Source organism: Agrilus planipennis, unplaced genomic scaffold (assembly GCF_000699045.2).
Source record: "Agrilus planipennis isolate EAB-ADULT unplaced genomic scaffold, Apla_2.0 scaffold37, whole genome shotgun sequence".
NCBI lineage: Eukaryota > Metazoa > Arthropoda > Insecta > Coleoptera > Buprestidae > Agrilus > Agrilus planipennis.
This window is the reverse complement of record NW_020438995.1, coordinates 799,805-824,353: the sequence shown is the minus strand read 5'-3', so window position 1 is coordinate 824,353 and position 24,549 is coordinate 799,805. Positions and strand designations below refer to the sequence as shown.

At 35.2% G+C, this 24,549-nt stretch overlaps 1 protein-coding gene across 4 annotated transcripts in view; it reads left to right on the top strand.

The window, feature by feature from the left end:
* LOC108745102 (teneurin-m) overlaps nt 1-24,549 on the top strand; it is a 286,594-nt gene that overhangs the window by 240,320 nt on the left and 21,725 nt on the right. For all 4 annotated transcript variants that reach the window (XM_025975752.1, XM_025975751.1, XM_025975753.1 and 1 more), the window contains 3 exons: nt 22,374-22,541; nt 23,573-23,857; nt 24,397-24,543. In XM_025975752.1, coding sequence (XP_025831537.1) covers nt 22,374-22,541; nt 23,573-23,857; nt 24,397-24,543 — 600 coding nt within the window. The remainder of the gene's footprint in view (nt 1-22,373; nt 22,542-23,572; nt 23,858-24,396; nt 24,544-24,549) is intronic.

The following is a 24,549-nucleotide window of genomic DNA, read 5'->3' as shown; positions in this document are numbered from 1 at the left end:
ATTTGCTTTACACCAAAGTTATGATTTTTTGTTGCATATGAGACACGGATGTAATATTGTAAAACAGCATCATAATCTAGGATCTATTAAATCAGTTAATTAATAATATTTGCCTAGAAAATGGCAGAGAAAATTTCAGGGTGAGTGAGCATGATCACCCGCCTCACCATCCTATCCCATTACTGAATCGTTTCTAAAGATCTAATGATTTGTAAAAATGCTTCCCCGATTATTATTATTTCCACGATTTATATGATTGCTAATTGACTAATTAACCAAGTGGTAGGCGTTAGCTTGCAATTTTAAACAAATACTATTAATGTACTTACTTGAACTTGTAAGTGGATTAAATGGAGAACATAATGTGTGAATGAGAACACTATGTTACAGTAGGTAGTCATAGTCAGTTAATACGTGACCAAATGATGATAAAAATTATACCTATTATAAGTTAGAAAATCAACAAGTAAATTGTTAATTTTTTACTAAATCATTCTCGTTAAAAAGTCCTATCCTTTGTATACAATAGATCAATTAAAGTACCAAATCTGTAAAAAACTATCAACCTTCCAAATCGCGGAAAATTAACTTACAATTCTCACATTGTTCTTTGTAGTTCAATTGACCTTTCTGAAAAGAAACTTCCGCTTCCATTTGCAGTTCACCTTCATTTTCGACTTTCTGATACCTACACATACGTATGTACGTTCTCGGTACAAGGAGTATAGCATTATTACCGAAGGAAAGAATGAAACGAGTGTTCCGATCCTGTTATTTCTAGCAGCGAAAACTTTCCGCAACTACTGTAACATTAAGAAATAAATTGCTTGTCTGAAGCTCGGGAAAAGTTGCAGGATGGAGTTACATGGAAAACTTTAGCGGCACGCATAGCTAACCGTCAAACTTCAACTTGCAAACACGCACCAATTAACATTTCATGAGGAAGTCGGACGTTAGCGAACCATGAAGAAAATTGACTTTCTCTAGTTATTATTTTTTACTGGTATATGTATGTTGGAAAAGCCGATAACACCTAGACATTACACCCACGTATTCCCACAAGACAATGAAAATTAAAATAAGAACCTATGGATTATTTTAGAACAACATGAAACAGTGCATGGGTGAATTTAAGATAGATTCGTTGTTCAAAGACTAACAGATCGTAGATTTACTTTACCAGAATTAATGTTACTTCATTCTATGGATAATTAAACTTCAATACCTTTTAAACTTCCCCAAAATTATAAGATTTTGACCTGGATTGGTTAATAGAGTTATTTTTATTGAGCAACTTAAATAAAAGATGTAACTACGTATCTATAAAATTCTTCGTATTTAGTTAGATTTTATTGATGAACTTTACATTATAATGAAAACTTGTTGACAGTACATGGCAGCGAAAGGATCCGTTTACGTTATTCACCCCCTAGTTTACTATTATCGGAAAAGTCAGCAACAAACGTTAATTCCCGACAATGGGGCGCATTTTATGAAACTTTATTGGAAACAAAAAGAGTTTGCCAATAACAGAACGATCGATGATGATGAGAAAGTCTAGGTCAAATTTATCGTTACTGTTTACTTTTTCCCTAAACTATGGAATTTCGGATTTAAGAGGGGCGTTATCATAGGAGAAGCGCCGGGCAAGTTTTGTGAATTCTACAGGGCTCCATTCACCATTTATACAAAACTTGATCTGAACTTCTTTATCATCACGTACACGTGCATGATGCATGGGACTCATTTAAATGTATGATGCAGACGCGAATTTATGGTACTATCTCTCGTCTCAATTCGATCGTAAACCAACTTGGCCAGTTGCAAGAATTCCAAGTTGAACTCGTTGTTATGGTGAAGTTAAACTTTTGTTCAGTGTATCGATAGAGTCGTTTAACAGTAGTTTGTACCGTTTTGTTGTTTGAAAGGTTCTAGTCACGTTAATTTTCCATCACCATGCCGTCACCATTCATAAATAGACAATGTCTTGACAAAATCAACCCTGTTAAAATATTACAGCGGAAGTCGAATTTACTTTTATAGCATACGTTACACGCATCATCATCATTAATTATTTGCGAACAGTAATCTAATCTAGGTCTACCTCTACTCTTCCTAACTCCCGTTTCTGCCTGTAATGTGTCTCTGACTTTATCTTCGTGGTGGAGAAGGTGTCCTACCAACCTTTCTCTACTACTCCTTCCGCCCTAACTTATCTGACTTCCTACATAACTAAAGTGAGCCACTTCTTCCAATCTTTCGCCTATTATTGATATTGAAAATAAAATTATCAAACTGTAAGCGAAGAAAAAACAAGTTGTAAGAACATTTTGAATACCAGAATTCAGTTATGTATATGTATAGGTTACCGATTTCAGGATAAAACAGTTTTAGGATGATCAGCTAGGACATATTGGGACCAAACCGTTTTGTCCTGAAATGTTACTAGCTAAACTTGATTTTAGCATAAACTACTTAAATTTAAAATTAGGGTAACTTAAAACATCTATAACCTAATTAGTTATTACAAGTGTATATTACACACCTCCCGGGTGTAAGTTGTTACTTTCTTCTCAAGATCCGTACCTGTACAGCAGGGAATAAAGAAAAGATCACATACAGCGTTCTGGATAAACCTTTTAGCCTAGGCAAAACGATTTGGACAAGTCCAAACTGGTTCATTCAATACTGCTCTTCGGATAAATCAGATTGGTCTAAGCAAAAATAGTTTATAGTGAAATTGGGTTTAGCTGGTAACATATAAAAGACAAACGCTTCTCTAATAAGTTCAAGAGTCAACTTTCACCCCGAAAATCTTCGTGTCATATCATCTACGTATGTAGTTGTAAACTTCCGGTACCCATATGAAATGGAAGTTGGGACTAATTTTAGTTTCTCTAAATCGTTCCGAATTAATTGCTTTGTAATTGTATTCGAAAAGATTCCGTCACTTTACGATATGCCAGTTATTAAAGGTGTAGTGTTTGTAACTGGTCCCAAGGGACAGAAAAGCCAATCGGTGCCGGGAACAACAAGTGAACAAGTCGGTCCGTAGCCGTTGCTAATCTATAACGTAGTTAACTGTAATAACAAGGTGGGTTTTGCTAGTGCCGGAACGCCTCCGGAGTGCAATCAAGCTAGATTAGTTACCTCCAAAGTTGAGGCAGTAGTGGTGCTTCCGAAAGCAGGTAATAAAAGGGAACGGATAATAACAGCCCTGAGATAGCGGAAGAAGAACTACGGTGATAATAAAAGCTTACTCGGCGAGAATAAGCCAGCTCAAGGACCGGAAACAAAATCGGATATGTAAAATATTAATACTCTCTTAAAGGCAAATTGTTTTATATACAGTGGATACAAAGCAAAAATCGGTGCACATAACCTATGAAATGGTAATGCCAATCTATAAAACATTCTCCAGGTGAATATTCATAGCTGTTATTTTTATTCTATTCGGGTGGCATGAGGATAACGTGGATAGAGAAGGTTAGAAATGAAGAAGTATTAGAAAGAATAAGAGAACAAGGGACTGTGTAGAAGTCAATAAAAAATAGGCGAGATAGATTAGAAGGACACCTTCTCAGGCATGAAAGTCTAGTCTAGTTAAGGATGTGGGTTGTTCTAGTTTTAGGGAAATGCGAAGATAAGCTCAGGATAGGAAGGAGTGGAGGTACGTGTCCAACCAGTCTTAGAACTGACGACCTTATGATGATCAATAATTTTAGGCGTGATGCGTGTAACGTTTGCTATAAAAGTAAATTCGACTTCCGCTGTAATATTTTAACAGGGTTGATTTTGTCAAGGTATTATCTATTTATGAATGGTGACGGCATGCTGATGGAAAATTAAGGTGACTAGAACCTTTCAAACAACAAAACGGTACAAACTACTATTAAACGACCCTATCGATACACCGAACTAAAGTTTAACTTCACCATAACAACGAGTTCAACTTGGAATTCTTGCGATTGGCCAGGTTGGTTTACGATCGAATTGAGACGAGAGATGGTACGATAAATTCGCGTCTGCATCATACATTTAAATGAGTCCCATGCATCATGCACGTGTAGGTGATGATAAAGAAGTTGAGATCAAGTTTTATATAAATGGTGAATGGAGCCCTGTAGAATTCACAATACTTGCCCGGCGCTTCAAAACGATTTCATCTTTTTAATATTTTTTAAACCCATTAACTTTTAAACTATCGCAATAGATACTAATAAAAAGAAACAAATGTGAAGGTGGCGTGAATTTCAATAAAAATTCCTAAACAGTTTAAGAACAGCACTTTCTAACGTAATAGCAGTGGACAGTTACATCGTGTAATATCTTCTAGAGACAAGTAAATGTTAATTGTTTGATCAATATAATTTTTCGTAGCTATACAAAAAATGTAGTTTCATGATGTGGATTCCCTAATCCTACCTTGACTATCACCCGCATTACCTCAATCACAGCAATATTATTCTTTACCTTAAATTTATTGCTCATGGTTCTTGAATTTTATTAAAAACGAAATTTTCTCAAAAATTGGTTACAACTAACTTTAAACTTTAGATATTTTTCCTAGGGGAGGCAGTTTCAATGGCTGCAAGTTTATGTATGTGTATGTTTTCTATGTTTTTAAACTTTGTGTCGATATCATAACTCATCAGAGCCTTTTCCATGGGGGAGGGAAATTAACTTGCTAGTGGGACACTGCCTCCCTTGCCCCTATCACCTATCTACGGCCATGGTCAAGTTCTTCATTTTTAATCGAACCTCAAATTAAAGATCATTATAGTAATATTCTTTTAATTTAGATATATCTAGTCGTGAAAGGGAAGTATTATTTCTGGTGAATTGCATAAGGGCGTAAACAACGGCCACGAAACAATCCCTGAAGCAGTCAAGTTTGCCAAATAAATGGATGCTGCATGAGATATAGTTGCAAGTCAACATTCTATAGCGATCAAGTCAGCCGTGGTGGATGAAGCCTTGACAATGGCCGGAGCGTGAACTTCCTTTCTCTTTTCGGACAAATGGACCGTGAATAATGAACGGAGAACATCATAAAACAGGAAGGATATTTGGTGAACCTGCAACTTCCACTTCCAAACTTTTTATTATTGAGCGCGCCACTGTAGCGATTTTCATCAATCACTGCGCCGCCAACAAAAGAAAAACACTTAAGTCTATCAGCTCCGAAGAATCTCCATTTGCAAAATTGCCGTGCTGACTTGTCATAAATTTTCCACGATCGAAAGCCCGGATTACACAAATATTTACGCAAGCCGCTATCGATCGCAGAAACAACAACTGCTGTCTGCCAACCAAGTCCGAGACAAATCCGAGCTTGATCCCTTAACTGACTGATGGATAACATTCACCGCCTCAAACGAAGCAATTTCGTAATATATTGCGAGAACCGGCAGTCTTTGAAAAATTCAACTTAGGTACATATGTATATTACTTATCCATTTATCCAATACCGTACCAATACTGACGTAAACATGAAACAAGAAGTAGGGGGTGGTTTACAACGTATTACAATTATTTTGAAACAGGTCAAGTTTTGCAGTAAGTAAATTCACCCGATGTCGTTGGAAAAAATTCACTCCAGCTGTTAGTTATTAGGAAATTCGTGGTATTAGGGTGGATAATAGTTCCCTGCCTCCCCCCTTATATTTTATTAAGTATATAAACATATATAATTTCTAAAAATAATGGTTAGGGGTCGTTACAATAAAAAATACCTACTATTATCTTGCATTTAAATACTTTTTTCAGAAAAGCATTTTGTATTTTATTTAAAATGTTTTTCCAAACGTATTTTCTATTTGTAAAATGAAAAATGCATTTTTGCCGTTAAAAGTTTTGCTAGTAACACCGATCTAACTTCATATAAAATGAGTTGCTCACATTGGCCACTGAAGGTATTAGAAGCTTACAAAGGTGACAAACAGACATTCCATGAATGCCTTCTAATTTTTTAACTGAGAGCCCAAAAAATTGTAAACTCCTTGGAAATGGATAATCTAAAATAATGGGTCGATATTGTTTTCCGGGTTCAATGTCATGGTCCATGGAATTTTGAAGTTCCAAATTGATATCAGCACTTGCCAAATCACCAGTTATCCTACCTTTAGCAAGGAACTACGAAATTCAATGAATTACGACAAAACAGCCCGCAAAACAATATCGAATTGATATACACCAGCTGTGTAAAACTGAAAACTACAAGATATTGTGGTGTACTAATAAATGCATATAATCCAAAATTATTAGAAAACGATTCGAAAAACTTCACTTATTAGATGAACCCAAAGCTAAAGAAACTATGGATTCCATTTCTTTCTCTTATTACAATATGTAAAAGATAAAATGGGGTTGTAAATATTTTGATGTAAAATTATTGGCAACTTATTTTGCCTCTGATCTTTTACGCTAAACAAACTATTTTGGCATAAGTGTTTTTTTTCTAATTAAAACGGGTGACAAAGGCGAATAAGGAAACAGATAGAAGAATTATTTGTTGCTGAACTGAAGAAACTAACATAATGATTGAAAAATTATATCTCCATCACTTCAAACGGAAGAAATTCCTACAAGGTTTTCCTAAAATATATTTTATACTTAAGTAAATGTAGAAAATTAAATAGGTACTACAAAAAAAGTATTTTGAAAATACGTATTTTGCATTTAGCATTTAAAGAAAGCAAGAGGGAAATCTGTTTGTTGATTATTTTTTTGATTTCTGTATTACTTTTGACGGCATCTTAGGAACAATATAGTAAAAGAGGTATTTAAAATTAAATATTCCATATTTAGAGAACACTTATTTTGAATTTGTTAGTGGTTATTTAAACCAATTTATTTAAACATAAAATTAATCAAAAAGAAATAACAATAATAAATACTGATCAGCTTAATCAGTCTTCGGCGCTGTCCCGTGCATGCTTTGTATATATCCGCTACTACATGCTTTGTCATGCGAACCTTTCGCGGTATGCCATAATGTATAAACGGTCCCTTAAGTTAAGAAGTTTCAGGAGTAACAGAAAACGATAGAGAGGTATGTTTTAAATTTGTTTTGTTTCTACAATTTAATTTTCAAAGCAACAACTGTTAGGGATAAACAACTTTAATATAAAAACGTGCCCTTGCAAATTCTCGAATTCGTAAATTATTGAAAGAGTGAAGTAAAACAAAGAAAATAAAGGATGCATAATCTGCCGTTTTACAATTTGCTGCTGTAATAAAAAACTTTGTTCTTCGTTCCGTCTGTGAATACCCAAACTTGAATTTTGATGAGCTTTTAACAGTTTTTTGTTCGGCTCTCTGGGGACGATTTTAATATTTAAATAAGCGAAATCTGGGGAAAATGCCAGACAATATCGTTAGCTTCTTCGTCTCACAGACCCCAATGGAATTTATCTTGAAGAAATATATCCCTTAAATGCGAGAGAAGGGCGAGAGCTAAAGGGAAAGAGGGACAGCACACGACACGATACGGATCCTGTGGTCGACCATATCGGCGAATATTTGAAGATGATCCCCATCGTCGGCCGTAGCTCACGTTACATTAGGTAGCGGCAATAAAAGCTTAATCCACTTTTATGGCTAGTTTTCTTTTATGCTCCAAGCCTGAATAGAAAATTACAATTTCTGCTTTTCCAAACAAGACAAAAAGAAACGGATTGAGCAGAGGAAAACAACATTAAAGATAGAAAATTAAGTTCATGTTTAAACATTCATTTATGCTTGATTTAAGGGTTCCGTACCTCAAAAAGATAAAAGGAACCCTTACAGGATCACTGTCCGTCCGTCTGCCTGTCTGTCAAGGAGCACATGGAGGTATTAATTTGAAATTAATGTCAAGTACTGAGGTCTGCATTCACTTGGAGCTGTAAGAATAAAAATCTTCTAAGTCAAGGGAACTTCACGTTGATGTAGGATCCTGAAATTTGGCAAAAAACAATGTCGGGAAAATCGTAAGTTTGTGGATACATCATAAAAAGATATAATTGTTTAATTGTAATAGGTACTGCAATTATATGTTTTGGAGACTGATTATGGGGGAGAAACTTAAAACACAGTCGGAAAAGCGGGAAAATTCTATACATCGAAGATGCGATCAACATTATTAAAGGCGGTACAACTGTAGGGATAGATAGACAAAGGCAAAAGATTAGTATGCTTAGATTTGCAGATGATACAGCAGTATTAGCATCTAGCAAAGAGGACTTAGAGATAGCTTTAAATAAAATAGAAGCGGTCTCACAAAATAGTACTGTATGTAAAGTAAAACAAAAATACTAGTATGCAAGGGAAGAAAAAGTAGGGAAAGAGCGAATATAAAGATAGGAGACGAAAAATTAGAAAAAGTGGCTGATTTTAGATATCTAGGAAGTCCTAGGAAGTCAGATAAGTCAGGGCGGAAGGAGTAGTTGGGATATAAAGCAGAGGATAGTGCAGGGTCGTGTCGCCTTTAATAAAAGAAGTCACTTCTATGCTCGCGAACGGTTAATGTGGAAATTCGAAAAAGATTGTTAAAGGTGTTTGTTTAGAGCGCGGCGCTGTACGGGTGCGAAACATGGGCAGTAGGCGCAGCGGAAAAGAAAAGGTTAGAAGCGTTCGAAATGTGGTGTTATAAGCGAATGATAAGAATAACGTGGATAGAAAAGGTTAGAAATGAAGAGGTATTAGAAAAAATAGGAGAACATAGGACTCTATGGAAGTCAATAAGAAATAGGAGAGAGGTTGGTAGGACACCTTCTCAGACATGAAGGTCTAGTCAGAGACATATTATAGGCAGAAACGGGAATTAGGAAGGGTAGAGGTAAACCTAGATTAGATTACAGTTCGCAAATAGATAAGGATATGGGTTGTTCTAGTTTTAGGGAAATTAAAAGTTTAGCTCAGGATAGGAAAGAGTGGAGGTACGTGTCCAACCAGTCTTAGGACTGACGATCTTGTGATGATGATGAGAGGTTTCACATACAGAATATTCTACTAGTTACCTTTGACCTCGTCTCCTTAAGAACTTTTGATCAGAATGTCATAAAAACCATCATAGTCAAATTGCAGCCAATTTTTCTAAAGGATCATGCGGGGTCCTGTATGTGGCTATTAACATTGTTACAAGATTTTCCCACTGAATGATGCGACATTACAGTCTACTCTTTCTATTAAAATTTCAAAAAGTTTCAATTTCTCTTGAGCAGAGATATCTATCTACCTAACTCGTAAGTGCATACAATACATTTACGAAGTTATTCAGAAGGTCGTTATGGCGCCGAGACATAAATTAGCGAGGACAGTATCGCATTTGGTTGCCTAAAATCTTTCAAAGGGGGTTTGAAATATAATTTAATTCTATGAAATTTAGTGCCGATGAAGTTGTAGACGGCAGCGATAGGCAGCAGTAAAGCGAACGAATGGGCATAAAATACGTGGGCCCTTCACTCTTTGACAAACGTGATAAATCAATTAGTAATTAACTTCGGCAACTGTCGGACGATTTATGGAAATTAGAACCTTGCTGACCGGGTCGGTAATCAATAAAATTTAATTAAGACCTTAAGTCTAAGAGAGGAAACCCTCGTAACTGAATCGTATTTATTTAATTTACAATTGTTACCGAAACAACTTTCCAACTCGTTTTATAATTATGCAAAGTAAACGCAATTATTTAGATATTCATCAGTCGTTAGTAAGGGAAAATACCTATTTAAAGTGTAAGCGATTTATGCTACTAAATGCCTCGTTTTTCTAAAGATTGAATAATCCACGTGTTGGGGAGCTTGGCTCGCTTGACGAAAATTTTTTATTGTTTCCGTAGGTCCTACTGCTGTACTACATAGATCAATAAATAATTGATCACACAAAATGTAAATCTCGAAGGACCAGTGTATGTAGATTAAAAAGATTCGTACTGTATTATACGTTTAATAATCCTACATGCACACTTATGAACTAAAACTAATACTGATTGCTTAAAAAGATACTTGTTACTTGTTTGTTAGTCTGAATTGATCTTCTGTTATTATTATCTAAAAGTGTTTTTATATCTTAAAACTAAACACACATCGGTCACTACCCTCAAATTTCACGCGGTCAACACCTTCCCGAACAGTCTGTATGCAGGTATATCTATGCACTACCGATAATTTACGGAAAATCCTAATTGTTTGATGCCATTATGTCTGTCTCACTACGAAGGTATTTACGATGGTACTTTTCTTGATATCAAGGGATTAGTACCACAGGTATGAACAATAAAGTCTTAACACCACTACAGTGGCTTAGCGTAAATTTCTGTCACCTGGGGCGAAGCCTAAATTTGCCGCCCTTCCTATTTTCTTTGATTATTTTTTATGATATAGGTACGGGGATCGCGTTAGCTATTGCGTTAATATTATTTATTTATTTATTTTTATGATTTTTCTGCAAAATTTGATAGATTCGATAATTCTGCACTGCACTACATGCTACACAAAGAAATAAAGAACGATGTCGTAAGTTTTACATACAAATGTAACTAAACTAACTTATTTAAGTTTTAAGACTAAATTCTTCTACGTTTCTCCATAAACACTGATTAAAGTAGAAGTTGTATCCATTAAAGGAATTACAAAAACAGCTTATTTAAATGACAACTGTACGCAAGTGGCACTTCCACTTCATGCTTTTTAGATGGAATACTACAGGGTTTCACTAACTGTGCGTCGCGACGCTCTGGGACACCGCAGCGTTATCCCAGGAGCGTCGTGAGGCGCGACAAAGTACTTGTACGAAACAGGCTTTTCTGCAATTGTTATGGTAAAGAACAAGATCGAAAATAAATACAGAGAGAAAGAGATGAGAGTTGTGATTTCCAAGCTTGAACCCTGTTTTAAGAAGCTATGCTGAGAAAAGTAAGTCTCTTTAGTCGCCAGTCAACAAAGTAAAATAAAAATTGCAGATGTTATTTGGAGTTATTCTGATAACTTGTTACAACTAACAGGTATTGTTTAGCAAAAGGGAGGTCGCTAAAAAATTGTAAATTCCCAAGAGCATCATAGTATATAAAAATAAGTTCTGGAATCCCTAGAATAGTAGATAATGACTCTTAGTAGAAAGCTTTACACTAGTGGGACAAAAACGTTTCTTGTGTAATTGGCATATACAGTAGAATCCGCTTATAATGACATCGAACGGAAATGACAAATACGTCATACTAAGCGGGCGTCATACAAAGCGTAGTCTTAGAAAATAAACAACTTTCTATTTTGGTTAGTTATTGTGTTTAATAGAGAGAAAAACTACAAATTGTATCTATATATTTATTAACAGAACAAGAAAAAAAAAAACGATGAATTGTAATATCAATATACATAAGAAGGCCAGAAAAATGAGCAAAAATGTTATTATTAATCATTTAGGTCACTATAGTCGAATATGATTTCTTGAGAATCAGTCATTATAAACGATATGTCATTTTAAACGGAGTCATTACATACAAACTTTCCTATAGAGAATTTAATATGAAAACCAAACGTAACACTGCAATTACTTATTCATATTAAGCGGTCGGTCAATATAGGCGGAGTCATAATAAACGAATTCCGCTGTATTAAAAAAATATGCATAATCTACCTGAAAACACACAAAAACTACAGTGTGATCTACAATATTTTTAAGGTTCAATATTGCCTTGTGCACCGGTGGTTTCCGTTTATACTGTTGTGGGCAGGTAGGTACTTTGCATTTCTGATTTTTATTTAGTAGATACATGATTGTGGGCCATGTTGTTGTTATAACACTAATACAAAAGAGGCTACATGAAACAGTACAATGCCCGAATGGTTCTGATTAAATTTGAATTGCTATGTAGGCACTTTTTAAATTGTTTAGCCAATTAAGCAATTATTTCCGCTGGCTGATTATTAAATTAAACTCCGTTTATGTGCATGCGACCGTTAAATGGATTTTGACATTCATTACTAACACAAAACGAATCAGAGGTTGATGCTTTGTTGTTATCATGTACCGAAATGGTCAGAGTAACGTTTCACACAGGAGGAAGAAAGCTTTGACGTTGTGAGAGAAATTGTTTTAATTAGGCTCTTTGTAAGTGACCACATCAAAAAACCGTACCCTGAAATCAATCTAAGAAGAAAAATTAGAACCGGTACAGACACGGTGTTATCTGCGCCGATCTTATTTACATCCCTTATACTTTTTCGTATGGATCACCAAACCGCGTGGCTGCCGCCCCTCGGTTGCCAGAAAATGTATTCGCGCGACTACGTTCGCGTTAAAGCTAAGTTCACACACGTTCGATTCGCGATAATGCGGCAAACAAATCCGTGTTGTCCCTCCATTATATTTTCTGACATCTGTCTGCACGCATTACCCATATAACACTCACCTCTGTGTTGAAAACAATAAGTAACAATGACTCTTTAATTTTCAGGTTACATAAACGATAAATGAGTACGAAAATCGTAATAATTGTGAAATACAAAATAGAATAATTATATTATTAAAGTTCTTAACAAGAGTAAATAAATTCTTTTTATTACTTGGTAATCTGTGCTTTAGCGTTTTATTCACCTCATATGCAATTTTATTTTGTCCACCTTTCTATAATACTTATCCAATCAAATAATTCGGTTGCAGTTTCTTTTCGGTATCTTAAACGAGATTTAAAAGTTTAAACCAATCAGATATATTTAATCAATAATTATTGCTACCTATTATGTAATAGTTACATAATGCTGATATATAAATTGAGCTATTCACAAAAGTCACATTCGTGGTAGACTATTTCGGTATTGTAGGTCACCTCTTCATTAGTTGATTCGAGGTCGTTTATTGGATCTCGACATGAAGTTTACAAATCAATTCCCTTTTGGGTAGTTCATTAAACTATTTGGGATAATATACAACTCAAATGCGTGCAATTTACGAGTCAATCATTAGTCGAGGTCTCGAATAACTTTGAATGGTAACAGGCACCCTGTACAGCAATAGACGTTAACGAAAATTAAAGGTTGCCACACCTGTTCCTTCTGGCAACGTTATCTTTTATGCAAAAACGCCGATCGCATATAATTTTACCCGTACCGACACGTAAAGGCTTATGTTATGTACGTGTTAGATGTGACTGAGTGATCCAAAAATTACACGTATTTGATCTTGACGTGATACGAACGAAGAATGGGCAATTATTCGATCAAGAGCTGCTGCAACCGTTAGGTACGAATGTGAAAGAGCATTCGTTGAAACTGTTATGAATAGTTACGTTACCGTTTTATCAATAAAAAGTTGGTCCTAAAACGCCAACAAAGGAATTTCTTGATATAACCAAACTTTCGTTAGTACAATACACCCTTTAAAACACGTATTCAGAATTTTTGCTATCTTTATTGTTTTATGTGTACATATAATTCGGCTGGCCCTATTTTCAGCCATTCTCACGCATCTGCTGCGGTTTGTTCATAATATAATATATTTTTGTAATCAAATGTACTTCAACTTGATTAAGTTAAATTTTCGTTTTCATACGATATTGTCTTTATGATTAAAATAATTTAATTAACAAAAAGTATCTTTTTATGTAAAGAATATCGAAGAAAACAAAGTAATTTTTAAGAAATAGATGTGTTGAAATAGTAGACATGCATTAAAAACGTAATCCGAAACGGTCATTATTGTAAAGATGAAAGTGTTTGACTATTGACATGTTTAAATATCGTATCTGATCCACTTTGCTACATATATACAGGGTGTCCCACCTAATTTCCTTTTCTCTTATAGCGATATTATTATTAGTTTTAGGTAAAAATGTTTCGTATAAAAGTTGTCTCAATTTTTATTGTGCAATTCCCAAAATTATTCCTGAATCTATAGAAATATTTAATAAAATACTGGATGCTCCATTTAAAATAACAAAGTTGGTATCTGCCAGCAAAAACTAACTAGACATCCTGTAGATTCACGAATAATTTTGGGAAGTGTAAAATAAAAATTGAGATGACTTTTATGCGAAACTTTTATCTATCTAAAACTAATAATAATGCTGCTATAGAGAAAGGGGTATGTATTTATGAAGTATTTATCGATTAGCGATGCCCAAGTTTAATAACTACTTGATGTATCGGTCTTGTTAGTTGTACGATAATTTCTCGTTTTAATGATGTAGTACACATGTCGGTTCAATTACGACAACTTGCTAAAGGCTACCACGTTTCAGAGCCAAATTATCGCAATAAATAAATTTCTGCCCCGTTGGCACAACACTCATGTCACAGGTACTGTGCAGGATTGTATTTATGATCATTTTAGCAGCCGCTGGCATCGCCCGTGACGTCCAGCAATTTCATTATCACGTACCCAAGCTTGTAATGTAATGATACTAAAACATTTTTTGATAACTTTTAGAAAAACTATGTAAAGACATCGCATTCAGTGGGGTAAGTTAAAATAATTGACTGAGTATACTTTTAAATCTGTATGGGTTCCCAAAATCTTGGGTTATCAAACTACTATACATACATCAGTATAGCATTTAGGAAATACGCGGAAAACAGACTTTTACTTTTTACAAAAATTCCTCAAGTAAGTCTCAATGTTGCTGGTTGAAATCTTCTTTAAAGAAAACTTTGACTTACAATAGTGTAACGTTATTGGAAAACTTTAGAACATTCACGATAAAAAATGGGTTTTTGGAACGAAGTTCTTTACCGCATGTTACGGCGCGGCGGCAAGAAGCTAACCAACAAGAATCAGCACTGCCAGATGAATTTCTTTTTATTCCCTAATTTTATTACCAAAAGAACCTTGCTGAATCCTTACGGAAAAATCTCAGTGGGTAAATTTAGAAAAAGCGCGACTGAAAAGAAAAGGTTAGAAGTGTTCGAAATGTGTTGTTACAGGAGGATGATGAGGATACCGTGAATAGAGAAAGTTAGAAATGAAGAGGTTTTAGAAAGAATAGGAGGACAGAGTAAGTCGATAACAAGTAGGCGAGATATGTTGGTAAGACACCTTCTCAGGCATGAAGGTCTGGTCAGAGGCATATTAGAGGCAGAAACGGGAGTTAGGAAGAGTAGAGGTAGACCTAGATTAGTTTACTGTTCGCAAATAGTTAAGGATGTAGATTGTTCTAGTTTTAGGGAAAATGCGAAGATTAGCTTAGGATAGGAAGAAGTGCAAGTGCATGTCCAACTAGTCTTAGGATGACATATTGTTCAAGTATATACAAATTCATCCCTGGTTATGCTGGTTATGATTATGCCGTAAAATCTCGCCTACATGATGCTAAGGGAAACCGCTTGGTACTGGGGTAAAAAATTGCAAAAATATTTTGAAACACTACAGCAGTGCCTTTACTTTACTTGCTTGATTAAGACAGTTTTATTAAACGCCTCGCGGTTGCTTGATCGTTTAGCAAAAATATACATGGTTTTAATTATTTATTTGGTTTGTTTGACTGTAGTGTCCTTGTAGTTTCCTCGGTAAGAAACTGTTTTACCGGTCTAGTTTGTCTTTACATTATTTAGTTTCACTACGTTACAATTTACAAAGACCAAACAATTTACATCATTACAATGTATATTTAATCTAATCCCATGTGCATTTGCATATTATATTGATGACATTAACTTTATACGACTTCTGTACAAATGGATGTTACTTCTAATTTGTATTCACCGTAACGGTTTAGTGCAAGCTTTGACCTGCTATTAGATAACAAAATCATCCGATTTAAGCTCAGTGCACCTACCTGACGCGCTTTGAATATCTTAAATTAGCCGTGCATCTATACAGTAAATACAAAGTAGATATGTCGAGTTGAATACCTTTTTCTACTGTTTTCTTAAAGATTTTGTGGCATTTATTCAATTAAAACATTTTGTACGAGACCGCGAGGTAAGGCTGTAAAAAATGATTTCTGTAAAACTTCATGTCATTTTCTAATAACATAATCTGAAGGAAACGTGTGCCTAAAAAAGCATCATCATTATTAAAAGCTGTCAAATACAAAAACCAAAGCTTAGCCTGCGCGCAAATCGTATGGGCGTTGCCTTACTGCGCAGTGGACGACGAACACAAAGTGGTGACATTCTTAAGATCCTTCCACTAATTAGATAGGTACGTGAGGTTTAGTATGCTTAATTCCCCTTGTTTATTACCGCAATTCTATTCGAAAAGGACCCCTAGCCTTTTTGAAGTTTTGAAAATGATTTGTGACTACAAAGGGTTAAAAACCTTGAGTCAAAAATTTTTCATATCAAATGAGATGTGTTGTTTTTCGTTTGTTATCAACATATAAAAATTAATAAAAACAGGTATTATCAGTAGACAGTGGCAACGTCATATTTTACATAAAAAGGGAGAATTCCGTATATTTGCGCTCTGGAAGAGTTTTCTTTGAATTCTTCTAGGAAATCGCTCGGATTTCTTAGCCGTTTCTGTCTTGATTTACGGCTTATTCCATTTGTTTCGCCAATCTAAATAAATGAAACGAATACGCAGTCACGCACGGTACAAATTTGACACGCAACACAACATCGCATTAAAAATAATGAGGATGCATGATTTATTTTACTACCAAACACGTTCATGTTGTTCAAAAGTGTCTGTGCTGACGTGAAATAAGTAAAGTTAATCGTAACACTCGATAGCTTCACAGTCACAATAATTTATTGGTTAAAACGACGCGCAACTAAATTTCAAAATTTTTTAAAAATGGAATGTTGAACTTAATTACATATTTTAAGGAAAATCCTCCCTTTTTAATATTATCCGCTGTAAATAAAATCATCATCATAAGGTCATCAGCTCTAAGACTGGTTGGACTCGCACCTCCACTCTTTCCTATCCCGAGCTAATCTTCGCATTTCCCTAAAACTATAACAACCCACATCCTTAACTATTTGCGAACAGTAATCTAATCTAGGTCTACCTCTACCCCTCCTAACTCCCGTTTCGGCCTCTAATATGTCTCTGACTAGACCTTCATGTCTGAGAAGGTGTCCTACTAACTAATCTCGCCTATTTCTTATTGACTTCCATAGAGTTCTCTGTTATCCTATTCTTTCTAATACCTCTTCATTTCTAACCTTTTCTATCCACGGTATCCTTAGCATTCGCCTGTAACACCACATTTTGAACACTTCTAACCTTTTCTTTGCCGTCGCGCCCACTGTCCATGTCTCGCACCTGTAGAGCGCCGCGCTCCAAACATTCACTTTTAATAATCTTTTTCGAATTTCTAAATTAACCATTCGCGAGTGTAGAAGTGACTTCTTTTTATTGAAGGCGACTCAACCCTGCGCTATCCTGAGCTTTATTACGAGATTCCTTCCGTTCCGACTTATCTGACTTCCTAGATACCTAAAATCGGCCACTTTCCTCTTGTAAATAAAATAATTGTTAAATTTTTACATTAAAATCTTTTGTTTGTATTTTCCACTCTCAATAATTTTCGTGTGTAAAGGAAGTTACCGTCAGTCAATTTTATCTCTCAAAAATTTTAAACGATAATAGGAATGAGAAGAATGAGATAAATATACCTACGAGTGGGTCGAAGGAAACTTTAATATGCTTTCCAGTTCATCTGTTAAATACCTTTTAATCCAGGTCATTAAAAGAGTGCGTGATTGTTATCATAATGAGGTTGAATTTTGAATTTATTGTGCCCTGCTTAAACAAGAGAGGCCAAGCAGGGCCTATGCTCAATTTGCACATTTTAAATTTCATTTCTTATTCCTTTGCCGGGCAAATGAAAGACGAATGAAAATGTTGGCGACCGGTTTTTTTGAGGGCACAAGACGCTTTATTAAAAATTTCAGCCAAATTGTCATTCGTTCAACTTCTCGCACAAAACTGAACAATGGCTTTAATAAAAGCGGAGACCTTCTCGAAATCATTATTAAGATTGGCGCCGTAGTTCGGATTCCAATAATTAAAATTTTCTCAAGAGACGAAATAATTAAACATTCGACGGCAACCAAACTTCGGCACGACTAATAAATACTTAAAATTCTAATAACGCATTCCTGTGATCGGTTATTATTCCGTGGGTTGTTCGTCAATTATTTAAAACCCAGACGGGAGCACATACAGTAACCTATGCGATAAATATGCGCGCTGCTCCAGTTAAAATGCGTTTCTTCTTAAAAGCCTCTGGCCAGTAATTTTGAACGAATTACGGCTATCACGTGAGTAGCCCGTATAATTAATAGATGACCCGTGGCCGACCTCATCGACCTATTCAGTCCGTGATGTGAAGATCAAAACCTTAAATTTAGCTTGACGTCGAATTTCAAGGTGGTGTCGGTTTTTTTTTTTAATAGAAAGCCCTATTTCTGACTCCAGATTCTAAATTCCTGTAAAATTCATATATACCATGTTGTGATAAGTATTCAAGGTCATTTCAAAATAATCTCAAAATCAAAACGTTAAAATACTACTTCAAGATAATCAAAGGTGTGACTTAGTCAGGTCAGGGAAAAATGTTTATGTCAAATGAATTCTTCTCAGGTCAAGTCATTTTTATTGGTAATGCATAGGTATGTCTGGGTAAAGGATGAAGAAGAAAATTTTGTAATCAAAAATATCTTTCAAGTTGATTTTCTCTTAATTTTGAAGTCTGTAGGTATATATGAAAAATTAAGAAGAATCAAATATCCGAAATACAATATCTTGATTAAATCTAACTAATTCGAAAAAAGCTTTAGACAAAAGTTGTACTAATGTTTTAAGAAAGAAATCATCTGGAGCTGATTCAGTACAAGTAACTATCATCCTACGGGTGCGATGAGTTTAAATGAGTACGAAAAACTGATTAAAAAAAGTAATGCACACCTTAACCGAAATGAGTGTACCTACTGATTAAATCAAAGTATTTAGTAAGCATTAAAGTCTTTTTAGAAGTATCTTATTAAATATAATGTGCACTAATATTGTTAAGGTGTAAATTAGTCCATTTTATAAATTATTTTCAATTGCTGATTTTACAGTTCACAAGTGGACTCAGAACTACCTTATTAATAAATCAGAAAGCAAGATCGACAATGACAACTGAATTGATGAAAGGTTTGACCTTAAAGACCTTCTTGCTTTTGTCATTAAAACATCATTTACAATTGAGGAAAAAAACGCACTAATTGCGTGTAGCGAAACGCGACTTACGATTACGTCGACAGCTTAATAAATATGCATGTGTGCTTCCCTCTGTTATCGAGCAGGCTATATTTATCATGTCTGTTTTGCGACATTCGCATCCTTCCGTTCGGTAGGTACTTTCCCCCTTTGCCGAGAATAAATTATGGAAAACTACGTCAAAGACCACGCGATACGTTTAGAACGATTGTTCGCCGCGAAAACAGTGCAATGTCTTTCCCTAAATATTATATGTGAAAACGGCGATAAATAAAGCCGCATTTCCCGTCGCCGGTGGTGCAAAAAGGCAACAGGGAAACACATCCTCAGTTATAAAAGTTCCGCATTAGCATCTACATGGCTTTGTTGTTTTATCTACGAGGTCAACTTAAAATTGCATCATAAGCATATTGAAGATCCTAAATGCAATTCAAAGTTAAACCGTCCTATTCCTCAAAATTCTAATAGAAGAAAGAGAATATTCAACACTGAAAATATGTGCAGATTGCAGTATAGTCTTTTAGTACTAACTATGTATTTAAAATCTATAGGTAAAAGACAACAAATTATTAATAAAACACGTGTAGAGGATTATTTCCCATACCGTTAAATTCGCGTGCTAAATACAAATTTAATATCTATAGAGGGTCGTTCTCCAAACATACATAGGACCTGATCAAAAAGGGGGTGGGGGTCAGACGGGCAAATAACCAAAACAGCAAAAATTGAGGGCGCCAGGCGGTTGCAAAGAGAAAAAAAATGTTACAAAAATTACAGTGCTCAGCAACCCCCAAATCCAAACTACTTCAAAAATCCGATTCATCATCTTAAAGTCGTCAGTCCAAAGACTGGTTGGACACGTACCTCCACTCTTTCCTATCCTGAACTAATTTTCGAATTTCTCACATCCTTAACTATTCGTAAACAGCAATTAATTCCTTCCAATTAATTTCTGCTTCTAATGTAAGCCTGAGAAGGTGTCTTTCCAACCTATTTAGCCTATTTATTATTAGCTTCCATTTTCCATGAATTTCCTCTGCTCTCCTATTTTTTCTAACATCTCTTCAATTCCACCCTCTATCCACAATATTCTCATCATTCGTCTGTAACACTACATTTCGAACGCTTCTAACCTTTTCTTTCCCGCTGCGCCCATCGTCCATGTTTCGCACCCATATATTGCTGCACTCCAGACATTTAATAGTCTTTTTCAAATTTCCAAATTAAGCATTCGCGAACATAGAAAGTAACTCGACTCTGCGCTATCCTCTGTTTGATATCTATATTGCTTCTTCCATCCTGAGTTATCTGACTTCCTAGATACCAAATATAAGCCACTTCTTCTAATTTTTCGTCTCCTTTCTCTATATTCGCTCTTTCCCTACTTTTTCTTCCCTTGCTTGTCAGTATTTTTGTGTTAGTTTTAAAAATCCGATTAGGTACTTTAATTTCGAAAGATGCTACATATAGGTACATATCTCAGCAAGACTCTGTTACTACATGAATAATATTATTACCCGTAGATAGCATGGAACTAATAGTCATCAACAGACGAAATATTCTTTGGTTATCGATTCATATTGTAAAATATCATAAATCTATTTCTGCCCAACGTACTTAATACTTTTGAAATTCACTTATTCTTAACAATTATGTGTATATAAAGTTTTCGTTCGTGTTTCGTGTACTTTCAAGGTGAAACTATACAAAGTTTTAACTTTATGAGCAAACTTTTCATTAATTTCGTCTTTACGTCCGTAAGTTCTTGCTCGTTTAAAATTAGCGGCATCATTAAGTACCCGTAAATTACACAACCTCTCCAATGATTTTCCAAGGAAGTTTATGATTGAAAGTCGTTATGACAAGCAACATATTAACCGGGCATAAGACGACGGTAACCGATTTCATTACGTACACGTTTCCCTGTTGTAATATAAATGAAATTCGTACTTTGGCTACAAACTAGTCAAGTCGAAATATTCCCAAACGTAACGTAGAAAAGTCAACGTATTAATTTCCATGATATACTCATGATACATTACCTTAGCATAATATAACTTTAACAACTACTTTTATGGAATATGAGTACGTATTAATATTGGTACCATACATGAAATACCCGAATAATCTAAACGATAGAAGAAAACAAAAAAGAGCGTGTAGATCTAGAGAAAGCTTTTGAAACTAATAAATGACAAAAATGCTAAAACGATTTAGGAATGTAGGGATGAAATATATAAATAGAAGACTGACATTAATATACGTTACATAAATAGTAACAAACAGTTATTATAGAATTTGAGCAGCATCGTAGAAAAGGAAATACAGGGTAGCGCATAATACGGCACTTATTTTTGAAAAATTATGACATTTTTACTTACTAGTTACTTTATTTTTTAAAACGTGCGGATAAAGGATTTTAGTTTTTACGAAGCCCCGACTAGGCGCACTATAACCAAAACGGTTTGGAAGAAAGGGAAACGGTTGGAGATCTCAGACACCCAAGAAGGCCTCGTAGTGGTCGCTCAATTGCAAATATTGAAAGTGTTGCAGATCAATCCCAAACATCGAAGAAATGTCGTTCTGCTCAATTAAAAATCTCCCGTCGTTCCCTATATTGAATTCTAAAAACAGGTCTGAATCTCTTTCCGTACAAAATCCAGTTAGTTCAAGCCCTTCATCCTAGAGATAGTTTAATTCGCCTGGAATACTCCTATAAAACTTGAATTGTTTTTTAAGCAGCGAGAGCCCAAAAGAAATCACCAGAGTTCTGCATCAACCTCGCATAGCAGTTTGATGTACCATAGCAGTTAAACGAATAATTGGACCTTATTTTTTTGAAAATGAAGAAGATGTTGCTCAGATAGTTAATGGAGAGCACTATAGGACAATACTTAATAATTTTTTGTTGCCATAGCTATCGAATAACCATAATATGTGGCTAGCATCACCCGAGCCACAGTGGACCTCCTAAAAGAACATTTTCCGAACCGAAATAAAATAGCCACAATATCTCCTAAAAAGAGTCTTAGAAAATGCAGTTAAAAAAACACAAGCTCCATGCATTTTTATGCGCCACCCTGTATTAGAGATCCCTTTAATTATTAGACAAACTTCCTTAAAAGAGAACTGAATGCTTTATAATCATCCGATTCATAAAACAGTTTCCCTTTTCGTTAAAAAGGAAACAAAGGAAAAGTAAATTAATTTCAATGGAAAATGTTATTCTTTTCCAGGTTGTTTGTTGGATAGTGCGTCTCGACCACCCGATGTTCCACCACGCAATCCGACAATGAACCGATTGAATGGACGTCTAGCAGTTGCACAACCGTCCGCTCCCAGCGAAGAGTTCGAGCCATCGTGCTTGGTTCGAACACCCTCAGGAAATGTTTACATTCCCAGTAGTACGTACAAAATTGCACGAGTACACACTAACTTTCTATTGCTTCTAAAGCATCTACGAACGGCCTTTGTATATGTCCAACAATACGTTAGGCGAGCGACCAATTTTCAAAATTACCGATAAATCTCCATTCTCTTCGGAACCATTACAAAGTACGACATAACGAATGCGACATGGAGGACACATTTTATTTTTTGTATTTCTAACGTTACTTTAAGCAAAAAATCAAATGTATTCTGGGACACATAGTAATAATAAAACTTCAACGGAAAGTGAAAAAACGAATGGAAACGGACAAGTGGAAAAACAAATCGCAACAAAATTTTTACTTCATGTTTTACGGGTAGATTGTTAATGTACTTGTCCAATTTGAAAACCTGCCCGTAAAACTTCAAGTAAAGATTTTGTCCGGTTTTCAAATTAGACAAGTACATTAACAATCTGCCCGTAAAACTTGAAGTAAAAATTTTGTTGCGATTCATTTTCCCACTTGTCAGTTGAAATTTCACTTCTACTGTGTCTCAGCACACATCTTAGAGATAAGAAAACAACAGCTGAGCACAGCACACGCCACCGGGACTCTAATGGACTCCCGTTGCACTTTTTCTGCCGCCGCCAGCCTTTCTTTCACGGCAGTAACGAGTTTTCGTGACAGAAAAAATAGTAATACCCCGGCTATATAGAATTTTCACTTCAAAAATAAAATAGTTTACTATGAAAATTAAGGTTTTGAGGAAATAATAAGGGATTGTTTTACTTCGTAAAAGGCGACGTTCTTCAGAAAATAAACAACGAGTCTCATACAGATGAAAACAAAATAACATGGTCCTATTTATTTTATTCAAATTTTATGTTATTTTAATATATACGACTGTAGATATTGTAATTTAAAGTTGTCTGTACTGGGTAAAATTCATTCAAAAAACAATTCTTTAACATTGAATTAACGCTAAATAATTCAAAGTATCTCACACCCCAATCAGTTTGCATTTGGCAGTCGAATAAGTATTAAACGGTACATGTTTTTCGTAGATCACTCGAAGGCACCGTCAACACTGGACTATAAGTCGAACTCGTCCTGTAGTAGTCCTTCGAAAGAAATGAAAAATTCCGACAGATGCGGCCTCGCATACGGCACAGCTGTGCCTGTCTTACCCGTCCGAAACAATTTACGCCGCCCTAATTCCAGTCATTTCCCGCCAGCGAGTCGATTTCATTTCCAGAAAGGAATCGCCTCGAAATGCTCTTGGAAATGTACCGCTATAGTGTTTATAGTGCTTTCCGTTGTTCTCACTGCAGCCCTTTCGTATATTTCAGGTAAAATTTTACAAACTCATCATTTGTTTCTGAAATGAAACAGTTTCTTCAAATCATACAAGTATACAAAGTGTTCTAAAAATATTTTAAGAATAACATGTCCTTCCGTTTCTTTAAACATTTGCTTCTTTCATTCTTCATTTATTCAATCAACACAGGATTATTAAGTTATTAACAATTGAACATTAACGTGATTATTTTCTGCGAGTAAAACTGTAAAGCTAGATTCATCTAACTGAAAATTATTTTATACTTTTTAATTATTATTTACCCTATAGGCAATGATTTTATATGAAGAATCTTCATAGAATATTTTCAGAACATTTTGTATATTTTTCCTTCATTCGAATCTTTTATATACATGTATGTATGACTTTGATACATGACATACTCCCATTTGCTGTCTCAAAATTTTAATTACGATTCCTGAATTCCGTTTTGTTTCTTTCTGACGAACTTATGCAAAATGGCTACTTAGAAATTACAATTATTTGAAATATTGGAAAGTTCTAACATTTCTGCAACGATTCGATTTCCAGCTTCGAGTCTGTTAAGCTGGTCATATCAGAATTCCAAAGCTTGCACCGTGGTAGTTGGTGAGAACTCCGAAACCGCTCCCGCTTCGAAAGCGACCACATCGGAGACCAACCTCTCCACGTCCAGTAAGCCGCGAGTTTCATCAGGAGGTAATA